The sequence below is a fragment of the Oncorhynchus kisutch genome, linkage group LG26, assembly GCF_002021735.2.
Source record: "Oncorhynchus kisutch isolate 150728-3 linkage group LG26, Okis_V2, whole genome shotgun sequence".
In the NCBI taxonomy this organism is placed as follows: Eukaryota; Metazoa; Chordata; class Actinopteri; order Salmoniformes; family Salmonidae; genus Oncorhynchus; species Oncorhynchus kisutch.
Window position 1 is genome coordinate 47,235,243 of NC_034199.2, and position 17,458 is coordinate 47,252,700.

General features: G+C 46.2%; 1 protein-coding gene across 1 annotated transcript; it reads left to right on the forward strand.

The window, feature by feature from the left end:
• The first annotated feature begins 3,886 nt into the window (after positions 1–3,886).
• LOC109875783 (indian hedgehog B protein-like) lies at positions 3,887–15,344 on the forward strand. Its single transcript, XM_020468190.2, has 3 exons — positions 3,887–5,008; positions 6,014–6,275; positions 10,807–15,344. Exons 1-3 carry the CDS (start codon positions 4,709–4,711, stop codon positions 11,499–11,501), a joined length of 1,257 nt encoding a protein of 418 aa, XP_020323779.1. The 5' UTR covers positions 3,887–4,708; the 3' UTR covers positions 11,502–15,344.
• Positions 15,345–17,458: the final 2,114 nt, after the last annotated feature.

Here is a 17,458-nt window from a genome sequence, read left to right on the forward strand (position 1 = left end):
CCACCTCTCTCTCTCTCTCTCTCTCTCTCTCTCTCTCTCTCTCTCTCTCTCTCTCTCTCTACCACCTCTCTCTCTCTCTACCACCTCTCTCTCTCTCTCTCTACCACCTCTCTCTCTCTCTCTCTCTCTCTCTCTCTACCACCTCTCTCTCTACCACCTCTCTCTCTCTCTCTCTCTACCACCTCTCTCTCTCTCTCTCTCTCTCTACCACCTCTCTCTCTCTCTCTACCACCTCTCTCTCTCTCTACCACCTCTCTCTCTCTCTCTACCACCTCTCTCTCTCTCTACCACCTCTCTCTCTCTCTCTCTCTCTACCACCTCTCTCTCTACCACCTCTCTCTCTCTCTACCACCTCTCTCTCTCTCTACCACCTCTCTCTCTCTCTCTACCACCTCTCTCTCTCTCTACCACCTCTCTCTCTCTCTCTCTCTCTACCACCTCTCTCTCTCTCGCTCTCTACCACCATTCTTTCTCGCTCTCTACCACCATTCTTTCTCGCTCTCTACCACCTATCTCTCTCCAGTCTCTACAGGCTGTCTCTCTCTCTCTCCAGTCTCTCCAGTCTGTCTCTCTCTCTCCAGTCTCTACAGCCTGTCTCTCTCTGTCCAGTCTCTACAGCCTGTCTCTCTCTCTCCAGTCTCTACAGGCTCTCTCTCTCCAGTCTCTACAGCCTGTCTCTCTCTCTCCAGTCTCTACAGCCTGTCTCTCTCTCTCCAGTCTCTACAGCCTGTCTCTCTCTCTCCAGTCTATACAGCCTGTCTCTCTCTCTCCAGTCTCTACAGGCTCTCTCTCTCCAGTCTCTACAGCCTGTCTCTCTCTCTCCAGTCTCTACAGCCTGTCTCTCTCTCTCTAGTCTCTACAGCCTGTCTCTCTCTCTCCAGTCTCTACAGCCTGTCTCTCTCTCTCCAGTCTCTACAGGCTCTCTCTCTCCAGTCTCTACAGGCTCTCTCTCTCCAGTCTCTACAGCCTGTCTCTCTCTCTCCAGTCTCTACAGCCTGTCTCTCTCTCTCCAGTCTCTACAGCCTGTCTCTCTCTCTGTCCAGTCTCTACAGCCTGTCTCTCTCTCTCCAGTCTCTACAGCCTGTCTCTCTCTCTCCAGTCTCTACAGCCTGTCTCTCTCTCTCCAGTCTCTACAGGCTCTCTCTCTCCAGTCTCTACAGCCTGTCTCTCTCTCTCCAGTCTCTACAGCCTGTCTCTCTCTCTCCAGTCTCTACAGCCTGTCTCTCTCCAGTCTCTACAGCCTGTCTCTCTCTCCACAGCCTGTCTCTCTCTCCACAGCCAGAGTCCAGTCACTCCTCTGTCTCTACAGCCTGTCTCTCTCTCTCCAGTCTCTACAGCCTGTCTCTCTCTCCAGTCTCTACAGCCTGTCTCTCTCTCTCCAGTCTCTACAGCCTGTCTCTCTCTCTCCACAGCCAGAGTCACTCCTCTGTCTCTACAGCCTCTCTCTCTCCAGTCTCTACAGCCTGTCTCTCCAGTCTCTACAGCCTGTCTCTCTCTCCACAGCCAGAGTCCAGTCACTCCTCTGTCTCTTTATGCATATAACTATGTTTCACACTCAGACAGAGAGGATCTAACTATGTTTCACACTCAGACAGAGAGGATCTAACTATGTTTCACACTCAGACAGAGAGGATCTAACTATGTTTCACACTCAGACAGAGAGGATCTAACTATGTTTCACACTCAGACAGAGAGGATCTAACTATGTTTCACACTCAGACAGAGAGGATCTAACTATGTTTCACACTCAGACAGAGAGGATCTAACTATGTTTCACACTCAGACAGAGAGGATCTAACTATGTTTCACACTCAGACAGAGAGGATCTAACTATGTTTCACACTCAGACAGAGAGGATCTAACTATGTTTCACACTCAGACAGAGAGGATCTAACTATGTTTCACACTCAGACAGAGAGGATCTAACTATGTTTCACACTCAGACAGAGAGGATCTAACTATGTTTCACACTCAGACAGAGAGGATCTAACTATGTTTCACACTCAGACAGAGAGGATCTAACTATGTTTCACACTCAGACAGAGAGGATCTAATTATGTTTCACACTCAGACAGAGAGGATCTAACTATGGAATATCTTCCAAATAATAGTCAGCAGTCTACTCTCACTCGCTGTCATTCGCTAGAGTACTGTGTGTGTGTGTGTGTGTGTGTGTGTGTGTGTGTGTGTGTGTGTGGTGTGTGTGTGTGTGTGTGTGTGTGTGTGTGTGTGTGTGTGTGTGTTCGCAGCAGTTTATTAAGGATTTATTAGGCTCCATGTAAACACAGTCAGTGATTTCCTTGTGAATGCACTGATTCCTTTACGGCGGAGAGAGAGAGAGAGAGAGAGAGAGAGAGAGTAGAGCAAGAGAGAGAGAGAGAGTGTAGAGAGAGAGAGTAGAGCGAGAGAGAGAGACCAACCATCTGTGCATTAATCACTTCGAGACACTTTGAGGCAGGTTTAAATTTCGCTAGGGTGTTGTAGACGGGGGGGGGGGGGGGGGGTATCTGCTATATAACTATCTGCTTTTGATTCCAAAAGTTGCAGGTTTGAGTCTGGCGATAGAAAGTTGAGTCAAATTTCAGTGGCCACTCCACCATCTCCATCCACAACACCCTAGCAAAACTGATAGCAGTGAAAGTTATGTTTTCGAATGACATCCCCAAGAGGTAAAATATAAAGTGAAAACAATAGTGGTCCTAAAACGGAACCTTGAGGAACACTGAAATTTGCAGTTGATTTGTCAGAGGACAAACCATTCACAGAGACAAACTGATATCTTTCCGACAGATAAGATCTAAACCAGGCCAGAACTTGTCCGTGTAGGTTTCCACAACACCCTAGCAAAACTGAAAGTGACTTGAAAAGGAAACAACTTTTGCCCCTAAAGTGGCCAGTTTTCACGTCATCTTACAATGATGTCCTCAGACATTGATGTCCAATACTGAGTGAACCCGGCTGGTGTGGCGGCAGATAGCAGTTTGAGCATTGGCCCTGTAACCCGAAAGGTCGCTAGGTTGAATCCCATAGCTGACAAGGTAAACACCCACCGTGTTCTTATTCGTGCTAGAAGGATTACTGGTTCGGTTTTTACACACTATATTGATCAGCTGCTTTCATTTTTCTGTCTCTCGGCAGCTGTATTGAGCAGATCAGAGTTGTTGTGAGAGCAGTCTGACTTGAGAGTGAAAAGCAGAAGGAAACACTCTGGTATCAACCAAGTGTGTCACACTTACTGCACTTTGACCTGAGAAGTTGGAATGCACCATAGCCTATAGTGAACAACAGCCCTACATACTGCTAACAGGGTAATACTGGTTTCAAAAAGGGACTTCTATCCAGTGTAAATCTATCCACTAAATTAACCCCAGTCATGTTACATTTGGAATTATGCATGTCCCCCCCCCCCCCCCCCCCCCCCCCCCCCAATTGTGATACTCGCGATGTACAGCAGGAAGACTTTAGTAGTTTAAGAATGTTGGGCCAGTGACTAAAGGGTTTTCTGGTTCGAATCCCTGAGCTTGACTAGGTGAACAAGCTGTCTGAGTCCTTGCTCAAGGCACTTAACCCTAGTTTCTCTGGATAAGAGCGTCTGCTAAATCACTGAAATATAAATGTACGAAATAAAAAGCCCTTCACAGCAATACATGTTTTTTTTTCATTAGTTTATTATTTCATTTTTAATTCAAACGTACAGAATATCTGGCAACATTTAACTAGCATTTTCTAACTGATAGCAAAGAAGTAGACTACCTTGACCAGCCTAATAATAGACCATGAAGTTAGGTGCCCCGCTCATCATTATCGCGCTAACGCTGTAACATACTATAGCCCAAGGCTGCATTGTTAATACAGTGTCAACATAAGACCTGAGCTGATAAAGAAAGTGATACGTTTAGGATAAGTGGAGAGGCTAGTGGCTCCTTACTCCTCCACTGCAGCAGAGCAGTCAGAGTGATGCAAGTTAGCGCCTGACGGGCCTTCTGAGGTGGCAGGCTAAGGGGCAGAGCCCGTAGCGGTGGGTAGAGGACAGGGCAGTGGCACCCACAGTGACCCGATGGGCGGAGTGGCAGAGCGGGATAGAAGGGCAGGCCTGGCAGGGTGCGGTCTCGAGTGGCAACTGATGCCTCGAATTCCCAATTCAACTGGAAAAGCAAAGCGGCAGAGACAAAAAAAACGGACAAGAAGGAGAAACGCCAGAACCAGTAGTGTTCCTCCTCGTTTGACATTGACAGCACCTCAGTGGCAAAACCACAGCATCAAGAAGACAATCTGCGACCACTGTTCACTACAGAAGATCTACTTTGAACCTGTTTGTTTAAATGAGCAGCCTTTTCAACACCATACCCATATCTGTTGGCTCCCGACGACGAGAAAGAACAAGATACAGTTAAGCGGCGACGTTTGGACAACACCGGACTCGGACCCGGGAGACATTGAACTTTTACCCCTGCTACCGGTTTCATAAAACAAAACATTCGGCTAAATGACTGTTTTGCGGGGCTTTTACGGACAGTTGCTGTGCGCACCGATGATGGCGTGGATAAGGCTTATATAATATTGAAATATTCTGTCCCCTAACCTCCATTCCTTACCCTGTGGGGGGAAGACGGAGCATCCAAGGGAGGGGGTAGCTTGAGACACCTCCGCGACCTGTGCCACCTTACCACTCCGCTTCGGAGTGGCCGGCCCTGCCGGTCTGGCTGGGATGCGTCTCTCCGTGCTTGTAGGGCTCTTCATCGGCTGCGCCCTGTTTCTCGCACCTGTAACCGAGGGCTGTGGGCCGGGGAGGGGATACGGCAAGAGACGTCTGCCAAAGAAGCTCACACCCCTCGCTTATAAGCAGTTCAGCCCAAACGTTGCCGAGAAAACACTGGGCGCCAGTGGCAAACACGAGGGGAAAATAACGAGAAATTCAGAACGGTTCAAAGAGCTCACTCCCAACTATAACCCTGATATCATATTTAAAGATGAGGAGAATACGGCTGCCGATCGACTTATGACCCAGGTGAGAAGCAGGCATGGGGTTTTTAAAACGTCATCTGGTGGTTTTTGTCTCACTTTGACAGCTGTGGCGACCAGAACGTATTACTGGACCTGTCGTTCATCGTTCATCTGAGAGCTTCTATTTGCACTTTGTTAAAAGTGTAAACCATTACTTTAAACATTATTGATTCTCAGCGCTTTCATCTCTGTTTCGGTTCAACGGATTTCTGTTGACAAAAATGACACGTCAATTATGCAATAGGCACATAGGCTTTAACTGTAGGTTACCCGCTACACATTTAGGTTGTATTGAAACACTGTAAAATACTTTTACATGTTTTGATGTGCTAACTTTGTCTCCGGTTTCAGAGATAAATTAAGCTACGCAAGCACGTAGACATCACCAAAACATGTGAGAGCGCGAGTTATTGAGTTGATAAATGTTTAGGGTCGCCGGTTGAATTCTATTGTTCATAAAAAATATACATATCTATTTTTTTTTTAAGAATATAAATAACCCTCGATGGACAAGAATAGTATGCCAACATTTAAATCACAAATGTCCACGTATTTTCTACATGTTTTGAGTAGTGGAATTACGCACGTGCAATTACGCATGGATCATGTTGGAATAGATAACGATTTATTTGCTGAAATCTCTCTGATCTCTTCTAACATCAGGGTTGAATAAATAACATGTCAGTACATCAATTAATTTGATTAGGATGTAAAAAAAACAAAAAACAAAGCAAGCCATCTTCCTTTAGACCGTTTTGAACATGGTCAATATTTAGCCAAAGACAAAACATGTCTATACATGTCTATGGCATCGGTTGTGGGCTAGTTCACTTTGACCCTCTGTGACAAACTGTCAACAGCATTTATGAGTGTAGATCACAATAATCCCATTGTAAACTCTAGCCTGTATGTGTAAACTAGTTGTTTTCCTGTGATAATCTAACAATTCTTAACAGCCTAGTGTCTCACTCAAACCAGTTTCTTATTGTGTCTCCTCTCTCTCCCCCAGCGTTGTAAAGACAAGCTGAACTCCTTGGCCATCTCTGTGATGAACATGTGGCCTGGGGTGAAGCTGAGAGTGACAGAGGGATGGGACGAGGACGGGCACCACTCAGAGGACTCCCTCCATTATGAGGGAAGAGCGGTGGACATCACCACCTCAGACCGGGACAGGAACAAGTACTCCATGCTGGCTCGCCTGGCTGTGGAGGCTGGCTTCGACTGGGTCTACTATGAATCGAAGGCACACGTGCACTGCAGTGTCAAGTCAGGTATGGGGATGGGACTCAGACGGAGCAACAACAAAAAACGTCTTATTACCAACCTGTATAAAAGTACCAACTATTGTACTGTCAACATGCAGTGCTGCTAGACTCAACTGCAGTCTCACTGGTGAGCTTAGAGAGAGTTTCACAATTGTCTGTCAGAAAGAGACTAGAGTGCTGCTTTCTACGGTGATCAAGTTAACCCCTGTTGATTTGTTAAAACAACCCAGTTGTCCCTTTGGTCTGAGTGCTGTCAGTTGTTATTAGGCCAACTCAGGTGAGGTGCTAGACGAGGGGTCAGGTGGGGTGAGGTGCTAGACGAGGGGTCAGGTGGGGTGAGGTGCTAGACGAGGGGTCAGGTGGGGTGAGGTGCTAGACGAGGGGTCAGGTGGGGTGAGGTGCTAGACGAGGGGTCAGGTGGGGTGAGGTGCTAGACGAGGGGTCAGGTGGGGTGAGGTGCTAGACGAGGGGTCAGGTGGGGTGAGGTGCTAGACGAGGGGTCAGGTGGGGTGAGGTGCTAGACGAGGGGTCAGGTGGGGTGAGGTGCTAGACGAGGGGTCAGGTGGGGTGAGGTGCTAGACTAGGGGTCAGGTGGGGTGAGGTGCTAGACGAGGGGTCAGGTGGGGTGAGGTGCTAGACGAGGGGTCAGGTGGGGTGAGGTGCTAGACGAGGGGTCAGGTGGGGTGAGGTGCTAGACCTGAGGTGAGACAGCTCATTACCGGCAGTCTGTCAAGACAACTGTCTGCAGGGAGTCAATGAGAGGAAGAGCTTTCTGGGCTCTGGATGTGGGTCGTGCCTTGCTGTAGTCTTTATTATCTGGACGTGGGTCGTGCCTTGCTGTAGTCTTATCTGGATGTGGGTCGTGCCTTGCTGTAGTCTTTATTATCTGGATGTGGGTCGTGCCTTGCTGTAGTCTTTATTATCTGGATGTGGGTCGTGCCTTGCTGTAGTCTTTATTATCTGGATGTGGGTCGTGCCTTGCTGTAGTCTTTATTATCTGGATGTGGGTCGTGCCTTGCTGTAGTCTTTATTATCTGGATGTGGGTCGTGCCTTGCTGTAGTCTTTATTATCTGGACGTGGGTCGTGCCTTGCTGTAGTCTTTATTATCTGGATGTGGGTCGTACCTTGCTGTAGTCTTTATTATCTGGATGTGGGTCGTGCCTTGCTGTAGTCTTTATTATCTGGACGTGGGTCGTGCCTTGCTGTAGTCTTTATTATCTGGATGTGGGTCGTACCTTGCTGTAGTCTTTATTATCTGGATGTGGGTCGTGCCTTGCTGTAGTCTTTATTATCTGGACGTGGGTCGTGCCTTGCTGTAGTCTTTATTATCTGGACGTGGGTCGTGCCTTGCTGTAGTCTTTATTATCTGGATGTGGGTCGTGCCTTGCTGTAGTCTTTATTATCTGCATCACTGTAGACTACATTATCTAGACTTTGGCAGGGCATCACTGTATACTACATTATCTAGACTTTGGCAGGGCATCACTGTATACTACATTATCTAGACTTTGGCAGGGCATCACTGTATACTACATTATCTAGACTTTGGTAGGGCATCACTGTAGACTACATTATCTAGACTTTGGTAGGGCATCACTGTATACTACATTATCTAGACTTTGGTAGGGCGTCACTGTAGACTACATTATCTAGACTTTGGTAGGGCATCACTGTATACTACATTATCTAGACTTTGGAAGGGCATCACTGTATACTACATTATCTGGACTTTGGTAGGGCATCACTGTATACTACATTATCTGGACTTTGGTAGGGCATCACTGTATACTACATTATCTGGACTTTGGTAGGGCATCACTGTATACTACATTATCTAGACTTTGGTAGGGCCTCACTGTATACTACATTATCTAGACTTTGGTAGGGCCTCACTGTATACTACATTATCTAGACTTTGGTAGGGCGTCACTGTAGACTACATTATCTAGACTTTGGTAGGGCGTCACTGTAGACTACATTATCTAGACTTTGGTAGGGCATCACTGTAGACTACATTATTTAGACTTTGGCAGGGCATCACTGTATACTACATTATCTGGACTTTGGTAGGGCATCACTGTATACTACATTATCTAGACTTTGGTAGGGCCTCACTGTATACTACATTATCTAGACTTTGGTAGGGCCTCACTGTATACTACATTATCTAGACTTTGGTAGGGCGTCACTGTAGACTACATTATCTAGACTTTGGTAGGGCATCACTGTAGACTACATTATTTAGACTTTGGCAGGGCGTCACTGTAGACTACATTATTTAGACTTTGGCAGGGCGTCACTGTAGACTACATTATCTGGTGGTGATAACTGAGGTGTGTGTTCTCTAATTATTTCTGTCTAAATGGATGGAAGTGTAACACAGGGTCAGGCCCCGTTAATATCTATCTGCATGCACACATGACTGTGTGTTGACAGGATGCAGTGCCTTAGATCGAGTGGCGCGGCGGTCCAAGGCACTGCATCTCAGTGCTAGTGGTGTCACTACAGACCAGGTATGATCCCGGGCTTATTTCACAACAGGCTGTGATTGGGAGTCCCATAGGGCGGCGCACAATTGGTACAGCGTCGTCCGAGTTAGGGGAGGATTTCGCCGTGGTAGGCCGTCATTGTAAACAAGAATTTGTTCTTAACTGACTTGCTTAGTTAAACTATTATAATTTTTAAAAGTTAAGAGTAGAGTTGGTGCTGGAAGGAGAGAGACACCACTCTAAGAGCTGGTTAACTGATCTACTTTCACCTTTTGTTTCCGTCGGGTAGTTTACGTTAGTCTTCCTGGTCTCCCTTCTCAGATCTAATCTTATCACCTGGCCTTGGTACTTACCCTTCCCAAATATTTGTTTTTGGGACCCACTGGAAGACTTCAAGTGGTTTAGGCTACGTTTAGACAGGCAGCCCCATTCTGACCTGGGCCAAAATGTAGAGAATATAGGGTGCCACTAGGAATATGATCTTTACCTGTCTCACACTGAGACTTCTGACCTCAACTCATTTCAGTGGAGATTGAATCATTGGGTTACTCATTAGCTCGTAATAGATCTCTTCTGAATCATGAGCAAAGTTGAGTTGAAAAGGACAGATTGGTAGTTAGTGTGTAGAATGGCTTTTTGAAATGTTTACCTGTAAACACACAGACTGCCAATGTTTCAATGGAATACATGTTTATATGTTTAAATAAAGTGTGTGTGTGTGGGTCTGTGTGTGTGTGTGGGTGTACACATGCGTGTGTGTGTGTGGGTCTGTGTGTGTGTGTGGGTGTACACATGCGTGTGTGTGTGTGGGTCTGTGTGTGTGTGTGGGTGTACACATGCGTGTGTGTGTGTGTGTGTGTGGGTCTGTGTGTGGGTGTGGGTGTACACATGCGTGTGTGTGTGTGTGTGGGTGTGGGTGTACACATGCGTGTGTGTGTGTGGGTCTGTGTGTGTGTGTGGGTGTACACATGCGTGTGTGTGGGTCTGTGTGTGGGTGTGGGTGTACACATGCGTGTGTGTGTGTGTGTGTGTGTGGGTGTGGGTGTACACATGCGTGTGTGTGTGTGGGTCTGTGTGTGTGTGTGGGTGTACACATGCGTGTGTGTGTGTGGGTCTGTGTGTGTGTGTGGGTGTACACATGCGTGTGTGTGTGTGGGTCTGTGTGTGTGTGTGAGTGTACACATGCGTGTGTGTGTGTGGGTCTGTGTGTGTGTGTGGGTGTACACATGCGTGTGTGTGTGTGGGTCTGTGTGTGTGTGTGGGTGTACACATGCGTGTGTGTGTGTGGGTCTGTGTGTGTGTGTGGGTGTACACATGCGTGTGTGTGTGTGTGTGTGTGTGTGTGTGTGTGTGTGTGTGTGGGTCTGTGTGTCTGTGTGTGGGTGTACACATGCGTGTGTGTGTGTGCGCGTGTGTGTGTGTGTGTGTGTGTGTGTGTGGGTCTGTGTGTCTGTGTGTGCGTGTGGGTGTACACATGTGTGTGTGTGTGTGTGTGTGTGTGTGTGTGTACACATGCTTGTGTGTGTGTGTGTGTGTGTGTGTGTGTGTGCGTGTGTGTGTACACATGCGTGTGTGCTTGCTTGTAACTATGTGCAATGTGCTTGTTTGCCTGTGTATCGACATAGGACTTCAAAAGCTCTAATGGGAATTTCAAAGGAAGCTCCTGTTGTTTCCTTAAAATGTTAATCATGTAAAATCTCATGGAATAAACATGTTAGGCTGAAATGCCAGATTTTTTTTAAAACTAGGTGTCCATAACAATCCATTTTTAACAGGCAGCCCAATTCTGATCCATTTCTACTAATTGGACATTTGACCAATCACATCAGATCTTCGATCTGATTGGTCAAAAGACTAATTCGTGATTTAGAATTGGGCTGCGTGTGTAGCAGATCAGACAACCAATCTATTGACATAACCATTTTCATATCAGTTATTATGTCGGTCTACAGTTCTTAACAGAGCCCTTCAATAAGACCCTCTCTCTCTCTCTCTCTCTATTTCTCTCTCTCCACCCTGTCCCCTCACTCCTTTCCCTCTTCCTCAGAGCACTCAGTAGCAGCTAAGACCGGGGGCTGTTTCCCTGGTCGTTCTCTGGTCACTCTGGATGACGGGAGCAGCAGGGCTGTTCAGGACCTCCAGCCAGGTGACCGGGTCCTGGCCTCCTCGGGGGCTGACGGCAGCAGGTTCGGAGGAGACCTCGTCTACAGTGAGTTCTTCACCTTCATGGACCACGAGCCTGCAGCCAGGAAACAGTTCTACGTGTTGGGAACAGAGACGGGAGCGAACCTGACCCTCACCGCGGCTCATCTTGTGTTCGTGACCGAGACTAACTGTTCAGTGGGCGAATCGGGTGCTGTCATGCGGACTATGTTCGCCAGCGACGTACGGCCAGGACAGTGTGTGCTGACTGCAGGGAGAAACCAGGGACTACAGGGAACCCTCTCCCAGGTAATTTGGGTCCATATCCAGATGGACACCGGGGCCTTCGCCCCTCTGACACGCCACGGCTCACTGGTGGTGGACGGCGTTCTAGCCTCGTGCTACGCTGCTATGGACCAGCACCATCTAGCCCACTGGGCCTTTGGCCCCCTCCGCCTGCTGTACAGCTGGACCAGATGGACTGGTGCCTCTCTAGGAGACGGACTACACTGGTACTCACAAGTCCTGCATTGGATAGGAACGTTCCTATTGGACCCTGGACATTTCCACCCCTGGGGGATGGTCGACTCAGAGAGATAAAGAGAGAGAAAGAAAGAAAAGACACGGGAGGTCGCAAGTAAATTGTCCAATCAAATCTAATGTTATTTTGTCAGGTTGCTTCGTAGAAAACAGGTCTAACAGTGAAAAGCTAACTTACTGGTCCATTTCCAACCATGAATAACAAATAAAAATAAAGAGTAAAAGTAACATGGCTATAAAAACGATATATACAAAAGTATGTGGACAACACTTAAAATGAGTGGATTCGGCTTTTTCAGCCACCCGTTGCTGCCAGGTGTATAGAAAATCAAGCACACAGCCATGCAATCTCCATAGACAAACATTGGCAGTAGAATAGCCTTACTGAAGAGTTCAGTGACTTTCAACGTGGCATCGTCATAGGATGCCACCTTTCCAACAAGTCAGTTCGTCAAATTTCTGCCCTGCTAGAAGTGGAAATGTCTAGGAGCCACAACAGCTCAGCCGTGAAGTGGTAGGACACACAAGCTCGCACAATGCCCCCGTGCACAAAGCTAGGTCCATACAGAAATGGTTTGTCGAGATCGGTGTGGAAGAACTTGACTGGCATACACAGAGCCCTGACCTCACCCCCATCGAACACCTTTTGGTTGAATTGGAACGTCGACTGCGAGCCAGGCCTAATCACCCAACATCAGTGCCTGACCTCACTAATGCTCTTGTGTCTAAATGGAACCAACAGCAATGTTCCATCATCTAGTGGAAAGCCTTCCCAGAAGAGTGGAGGCTGTTATAGCAGCAAAGGGGAAACCAACTCCATATTAATGACCATGAGCAGGTGTTCACATACTTTTTGTCATGTAGTGAGTGAATGTGTGGCTGTATGTAGTGTATGTGTGGTCAAATCCAGCATGTGTGCATAGAGTCAGTGAAAAACAGCGTCCATGCAGGTAGTCCGGTAGCCATTTGTTTACCTTTTTATATAGATTTTAAAAAAGTAATTTAGCAGACGCTCTTATCCAGCGCGACTAAGTGACTTGCTGAAGGGCACATCGGAAGATTTTTTAACTTAGCCGGCTCAGGGATTCAAACTAGCAACCTTTGGGTTACTGGCCCAACGCTCTAACCGCTAGGCTACCTTGTTTCAGAAGTCTTATGGTTTGGGGGTCGAAGCTCTTCTGGGTCCTCTTGACTCCAGAATTGGTGCAATGGTACCACTTGCCGTGAGGTAGCAGAGAGAACAGTCTGTGGCTTGGGTGGCTGGAGTCTTTGACAATTTTGACACAGACTGGAACAGATATCCTGGATAGCAGGAAGTTCGGCCTCAGTAATGTACTGGGCCGTACGCACTACCCTCTGTAGCACCTTGAGGTCGTATGCTGAGCAGTTTCCATACTAGGCGGTGAAGCAGCCAGTCAAGATGCTCTCAGTGGTGCAGCTGAAGAACGTTTTGAGGACCTGAGAGCCAACGCCAAATCTTTTCAGCCTCCTGAGGGGGAAGAGCTCTTCACAACTGTGTTGGTGTGGACCACGATAGATCCATCGTGATCTGGACACCAAGGAACTTGAAGCTCTCGACCGTCTCCACTACAGTCCCGTCGATGTAAATGGCTGTGTGCTCGGCACTCCATTTCCTGTTGCCCATGATCAGCTCCTTTATCTTACTGTGGTTGAAGGAGAGTTTGTTGTCCTGGAACCACACGCCAGGAGTCTGACGTCCTCCCTGTAGGCTGTCTCATCGGTGATCAGGCCTACCACCATTGTGTTGTCAGAAAACTTTATTGTGGTGTTGAAGTTGTGCACGGCCACACAGTTGTGGGTGAAAAGGGAGTACAGGAGGGGAGTAAGCACACACCCCTGAGGGGCTCCTGTGTTGAGGGTCAGCGTGGTGGATGTGTTGTTGCCTTTCCTTACTACCTGGGGCGGCCCGTCAGGAAGTCCAGGATCCAGTTGCAGAGGGACGTGTTAAGTCCAAGGGACCTTAACATAGTGATGAGCTTCAAGGGCACTATGGTGTTGCTGAGCTGAACTGTAGTCAATGAACAGCATTCTGTAGACAGTGAACAGCATTCTCAAATAGGTTTCCTTTTGTTCAAGTGGGAAAGGGCAGTTTGGAGTGCATTGGAGATTGCGTCATCTGTGGATCTGTTGGGGCGGTATGCGAATTGGAGTGGGTCCAGGGTGTCTGGGATGATGGTATTGTTTTGATGTGAGTCATGGCCAGCATTTCAAAGCATTTAATGGCTATAGATTTGAGTGCTATGGGGTGATAATCATTTAGGCTGGCTACCTTGGTGCTCTTGGGTACAGGGACCATGTCAGGGACAGGTTAAAAATGTCAGTGAAGACACTTGCTAGCTGGTCAGCGCCTGCTCTGTGTATGCGTCCTGATAATATGTCTGGCCCCCCTGCGGTCTTGTGAATGTTAACCTGTTTAAAGATCTGTTACGGAGAGAGTGATCACACAGTCATCTGGAACAGATGCTGCTCTCACGCATGGTTCAGTGTTGCTTGCCATAGAAGGCATTTATCTTGTCTGGTAGGCTCGTGTCACTGGGCAGCTCATAGCTGAAAACTGCGTTGGTAAATCTTATGTTCTACAGTATATCATGAGATATTGCAACTCATTCGAGCAGAACCTCGAGACTTCCTTAATATTAGATATTGCGCACCAGCTGTTCTTAACAGAGACACCCCCGCCCCGCCCCCACCCCCACTCTTGAGTTTACGAGATGCCACGACTCCGTGAAGGATATTACAGTTATTCATTTCCCGTTTTGATAGTCTCGAACGAAGCTTGTCCAGTTTGGTCTCCGGTAATCCGCCAATACAACAGAGGGAAGAAGCAGATTATTTTCCTCCGTAGTTTCATCCGGGTTCAATATCGTCGTATTTTTGTTCTTCTGAGTGTCGGGGACTAGGGCCTGGTCCCGGGCGAGCAGTATGTCCTTCTCGGCCCCCTAGTTATAGAAGTAAAAGTCTTCATCCAAATCGAGGTTTAGTGATCGTTGTTCTGATGTCCAGAAGCTTTTTATTTAATTTTTTTAGTCATAGAAACGATGGTAGAAACATTTTATGTAAAAAATAAAAAAAATAAAAATTATCGCTATCCCAGTGCCATTCTCCGTTGAGAAGAAATATAAAGGCAATGAGAGACCGGTAAGGTGAAGGTAAGGAAATATGAGTCAATGGAAACAGACAATAGCTTTCTATCACCTTTTTAGAGTTTCAAACATTTTCTACAGTTTCTGCATGCAGAATTATACAACATTTTGAGAATTCTGAGAATTGCTGCACAGAGTTCATCTGCTTTACACCCAAAGATACTTTTGAGAAACTTCTCCATTACATTGCAGGGAGCAACATATGTAAAGACCGCTGTGCCTATTTATTTAGGCCTTTCCCATCATATGACTTCCTGTTTTCAGGACCACGCGAGTCCTTGACACTCAACACTGGAATGTGTACACACACCACACACACACACACACACACACGAGGTAAACACTCAAACACACTCAGGTTAGATAATGAGGAGATAGAGAGAAGCGTGAATTGAAGAGTCTTCAGAACAAGGAGTCTGGTGTTGGTGTAGCAGATGAAAGGGTTCAGAGGTCATCTTTACCTGGCCTACTACATGTATTGATCTGTACAGTGGGGTTTATTGTAAAAGTATTGTCTGATACATGTCTGTGTGTAATATGATCCTGTCTATCAATCTGTCCAGGTTATTCTGTAGTATTCTGTATCTTCATGTGTTCATATCTTCATGTCTTCGTCTTTATGTCTTCATGAATATTATCTTCATGAAATCTGAGGCATTATGTTATTTTGTGCTGAACTATGTCAGATGTATATTATTATGTTGTGAAAAAACTATTTAAAGATCTATTTTTAAAATGACTTGAAATGTTGTTGTTTTTTTGTTTTTTTTACATTTTGCAATTCTTTACTAATTAGTATTTTTTTCATGAGACTCTTGAGAAATCATAATTCAATAACACAAACAACACAAACAACATGAGCCAATTCACAAACACCAATGCAAATCACACTGTCATAGAAAAGACAACTAATACCCATGCAATGCCTAATGCCACCTGTACTTGACCTTACAGGTGCCATCAATACTATAGATTATTCACAACAGATAACCAGTATGTCTCCAACATCTGTGATCCTATAGGGGGGGGGGGTGTTCTGAACCCAGCTAAGTGCAACAGTAAGTAAGGGGACTCATAAACCTTCACTCCACTTCCTGGTTCAATGTTGACTGATGTCCTCTCTCTCTCTCTCTCTCTCAGTGTTGAGAAAGACCTCAACACTGACTATACCTACACAGGTATACACACACACACACACACAATTAGGAAATGGGCAAGACACTCATTTAGCCACGTTGCTCTTTTTTTGCCTGGCTGTGTAATATCATAGTAGACTGGTTCTAGATCTGTAGACTGGTCCTAGATCTGTAGACTGGTTCTAGATCTGTAGACTGGTCCTAGATCTGTAGACTGGTTCTAGATCTGTAGACTGGTCCTAGATCTGTAGACTGGTTCTAGATCTGTAGACTGGTTCTAGATCTGTAGACTGGTCCTAGATCTGTAGACTGGTTCTGGATCTGTAGACTGGTTCTAGATCTGTAGACTGGTTCTAGATCTGTAGACTGGTCCTAGATCTGTAGACTGGTTCTAGATCTGTAGACTGGTCCTAGATCTGTAGACCGGTTCTAGATCTGTAGACTGGTCCTAGATCTGTAGACTGGTTCTAGATCTATAGACTGGTCCTAGATCTGTAGACTGGGTTCTAGATCTGTAGACTGGGTCTTGATCTGTAGACTGGTCCTAGATCTGTAGACTGGTCCTAGATCTGTAGACTGGTTCTAGATCTGTAGACTGGTTCTAGATCTGTAGACTGGTCCTAGATCTGTAGACTGGTCCTAGATCTGTAGACTGGTCCTAGATCTGTAGACTGGTCCTAGATCTGTAGACAGGTCCTAGATCTGTAGACTGGTCCTAGATCTGTAGACTGGTCCTAGATCTGTTTGTGCCATATTGCCAAATGCAGCACTTGTCATTTGTATTTTTCTGGCGTGACAAGAACATAGGTAGTTGGCAAGAGAGCAGAAACAGCTGGGCTCCCAGGCTAATTTCACTGAAAGAATAGTCTGGTCTAAAGTCGAATTGACTAAACAGCACAAAATGATCTGATCAATAAATGATGATCCATAAATCTGGGCTGCATACTGAACCAGTGAGGCAGTACTAGAGACATGAAGACTGCTAAACCAATGTTGAAGATGTTACTACGTGGGGCTCTGAGTCGATGTGTGTGAACTGGAAGTACTTCACACCCGTTTCCATGGCGATTGTGTAGGGAAAGAGTCAAAACATAGACACTAAATGCAGAGTGTAAAAATCAGCACTCAAACACATTTACATTTTGAGTCATTTAGCAGATACACTTATCCAGAGCGGCTTACAGGAGCCCTTAGAGTTTAGTGCCTTGCTCAAGGGCACGTCGGCAGATTTTTCACTTAGTTGGATTGGGTTTCAATGCTCTTAACCGCTAGTATTATGCCTCGAACTGACAGTAGGGCCACATCTCTGTTTCACACAGTACATATGGAAAGTAAATCACATTAACATAGACACCCCCCCCCCCCCCCCAAAAAAAAATTATATATATATATATATATATATATATATACTTTGATCAAAAAGTGAAGTACACTTTTTCTTTTAAAAGGCTGTGGAAACAGTCACATTAGTTCAACTAGAATATAATACACCCTGTTTGTGCTTTGTCATTATGGGGTATTGTGGTGTCATTATGGGGTATTGTGATGTCATTATGGGTTATTGTGATGTCATTATGGGGTATTGTGATGTCATTATGGGGTATTGTGATGTCATTATGGGGTATTGTGATGTCATTATGGGGTATTGTGATGTCATTATGGGGTATTGTGATGTCATTATGGGGTATTGTGATGTCATTATGGGGTATTGTGATGT

Coding starts and splice junctions, on each gene's coding strand:
- LOC109875783 (XM_020468190.2), top strand. CDS start 4,709: ATGCGTCTCTCCGTGCTTGTAGGGCTCTTCATCGGCTGCGCCCTGTTT. Junction 5,009..6,013: donor CCGATCGACTTATGACCCAG/GTGAGAAGCAGG, acceptor TCTCTCCCCCAG/CGTTGTAAAGACAAGCTGAA. Junction 6,276..10,806: donor GCACTGCAGTGTCAAGTCAG/GTATGGGGATGG, acceptor CCTCTTCCTCAG/AGCACTCAGTAGCAGCTAAG.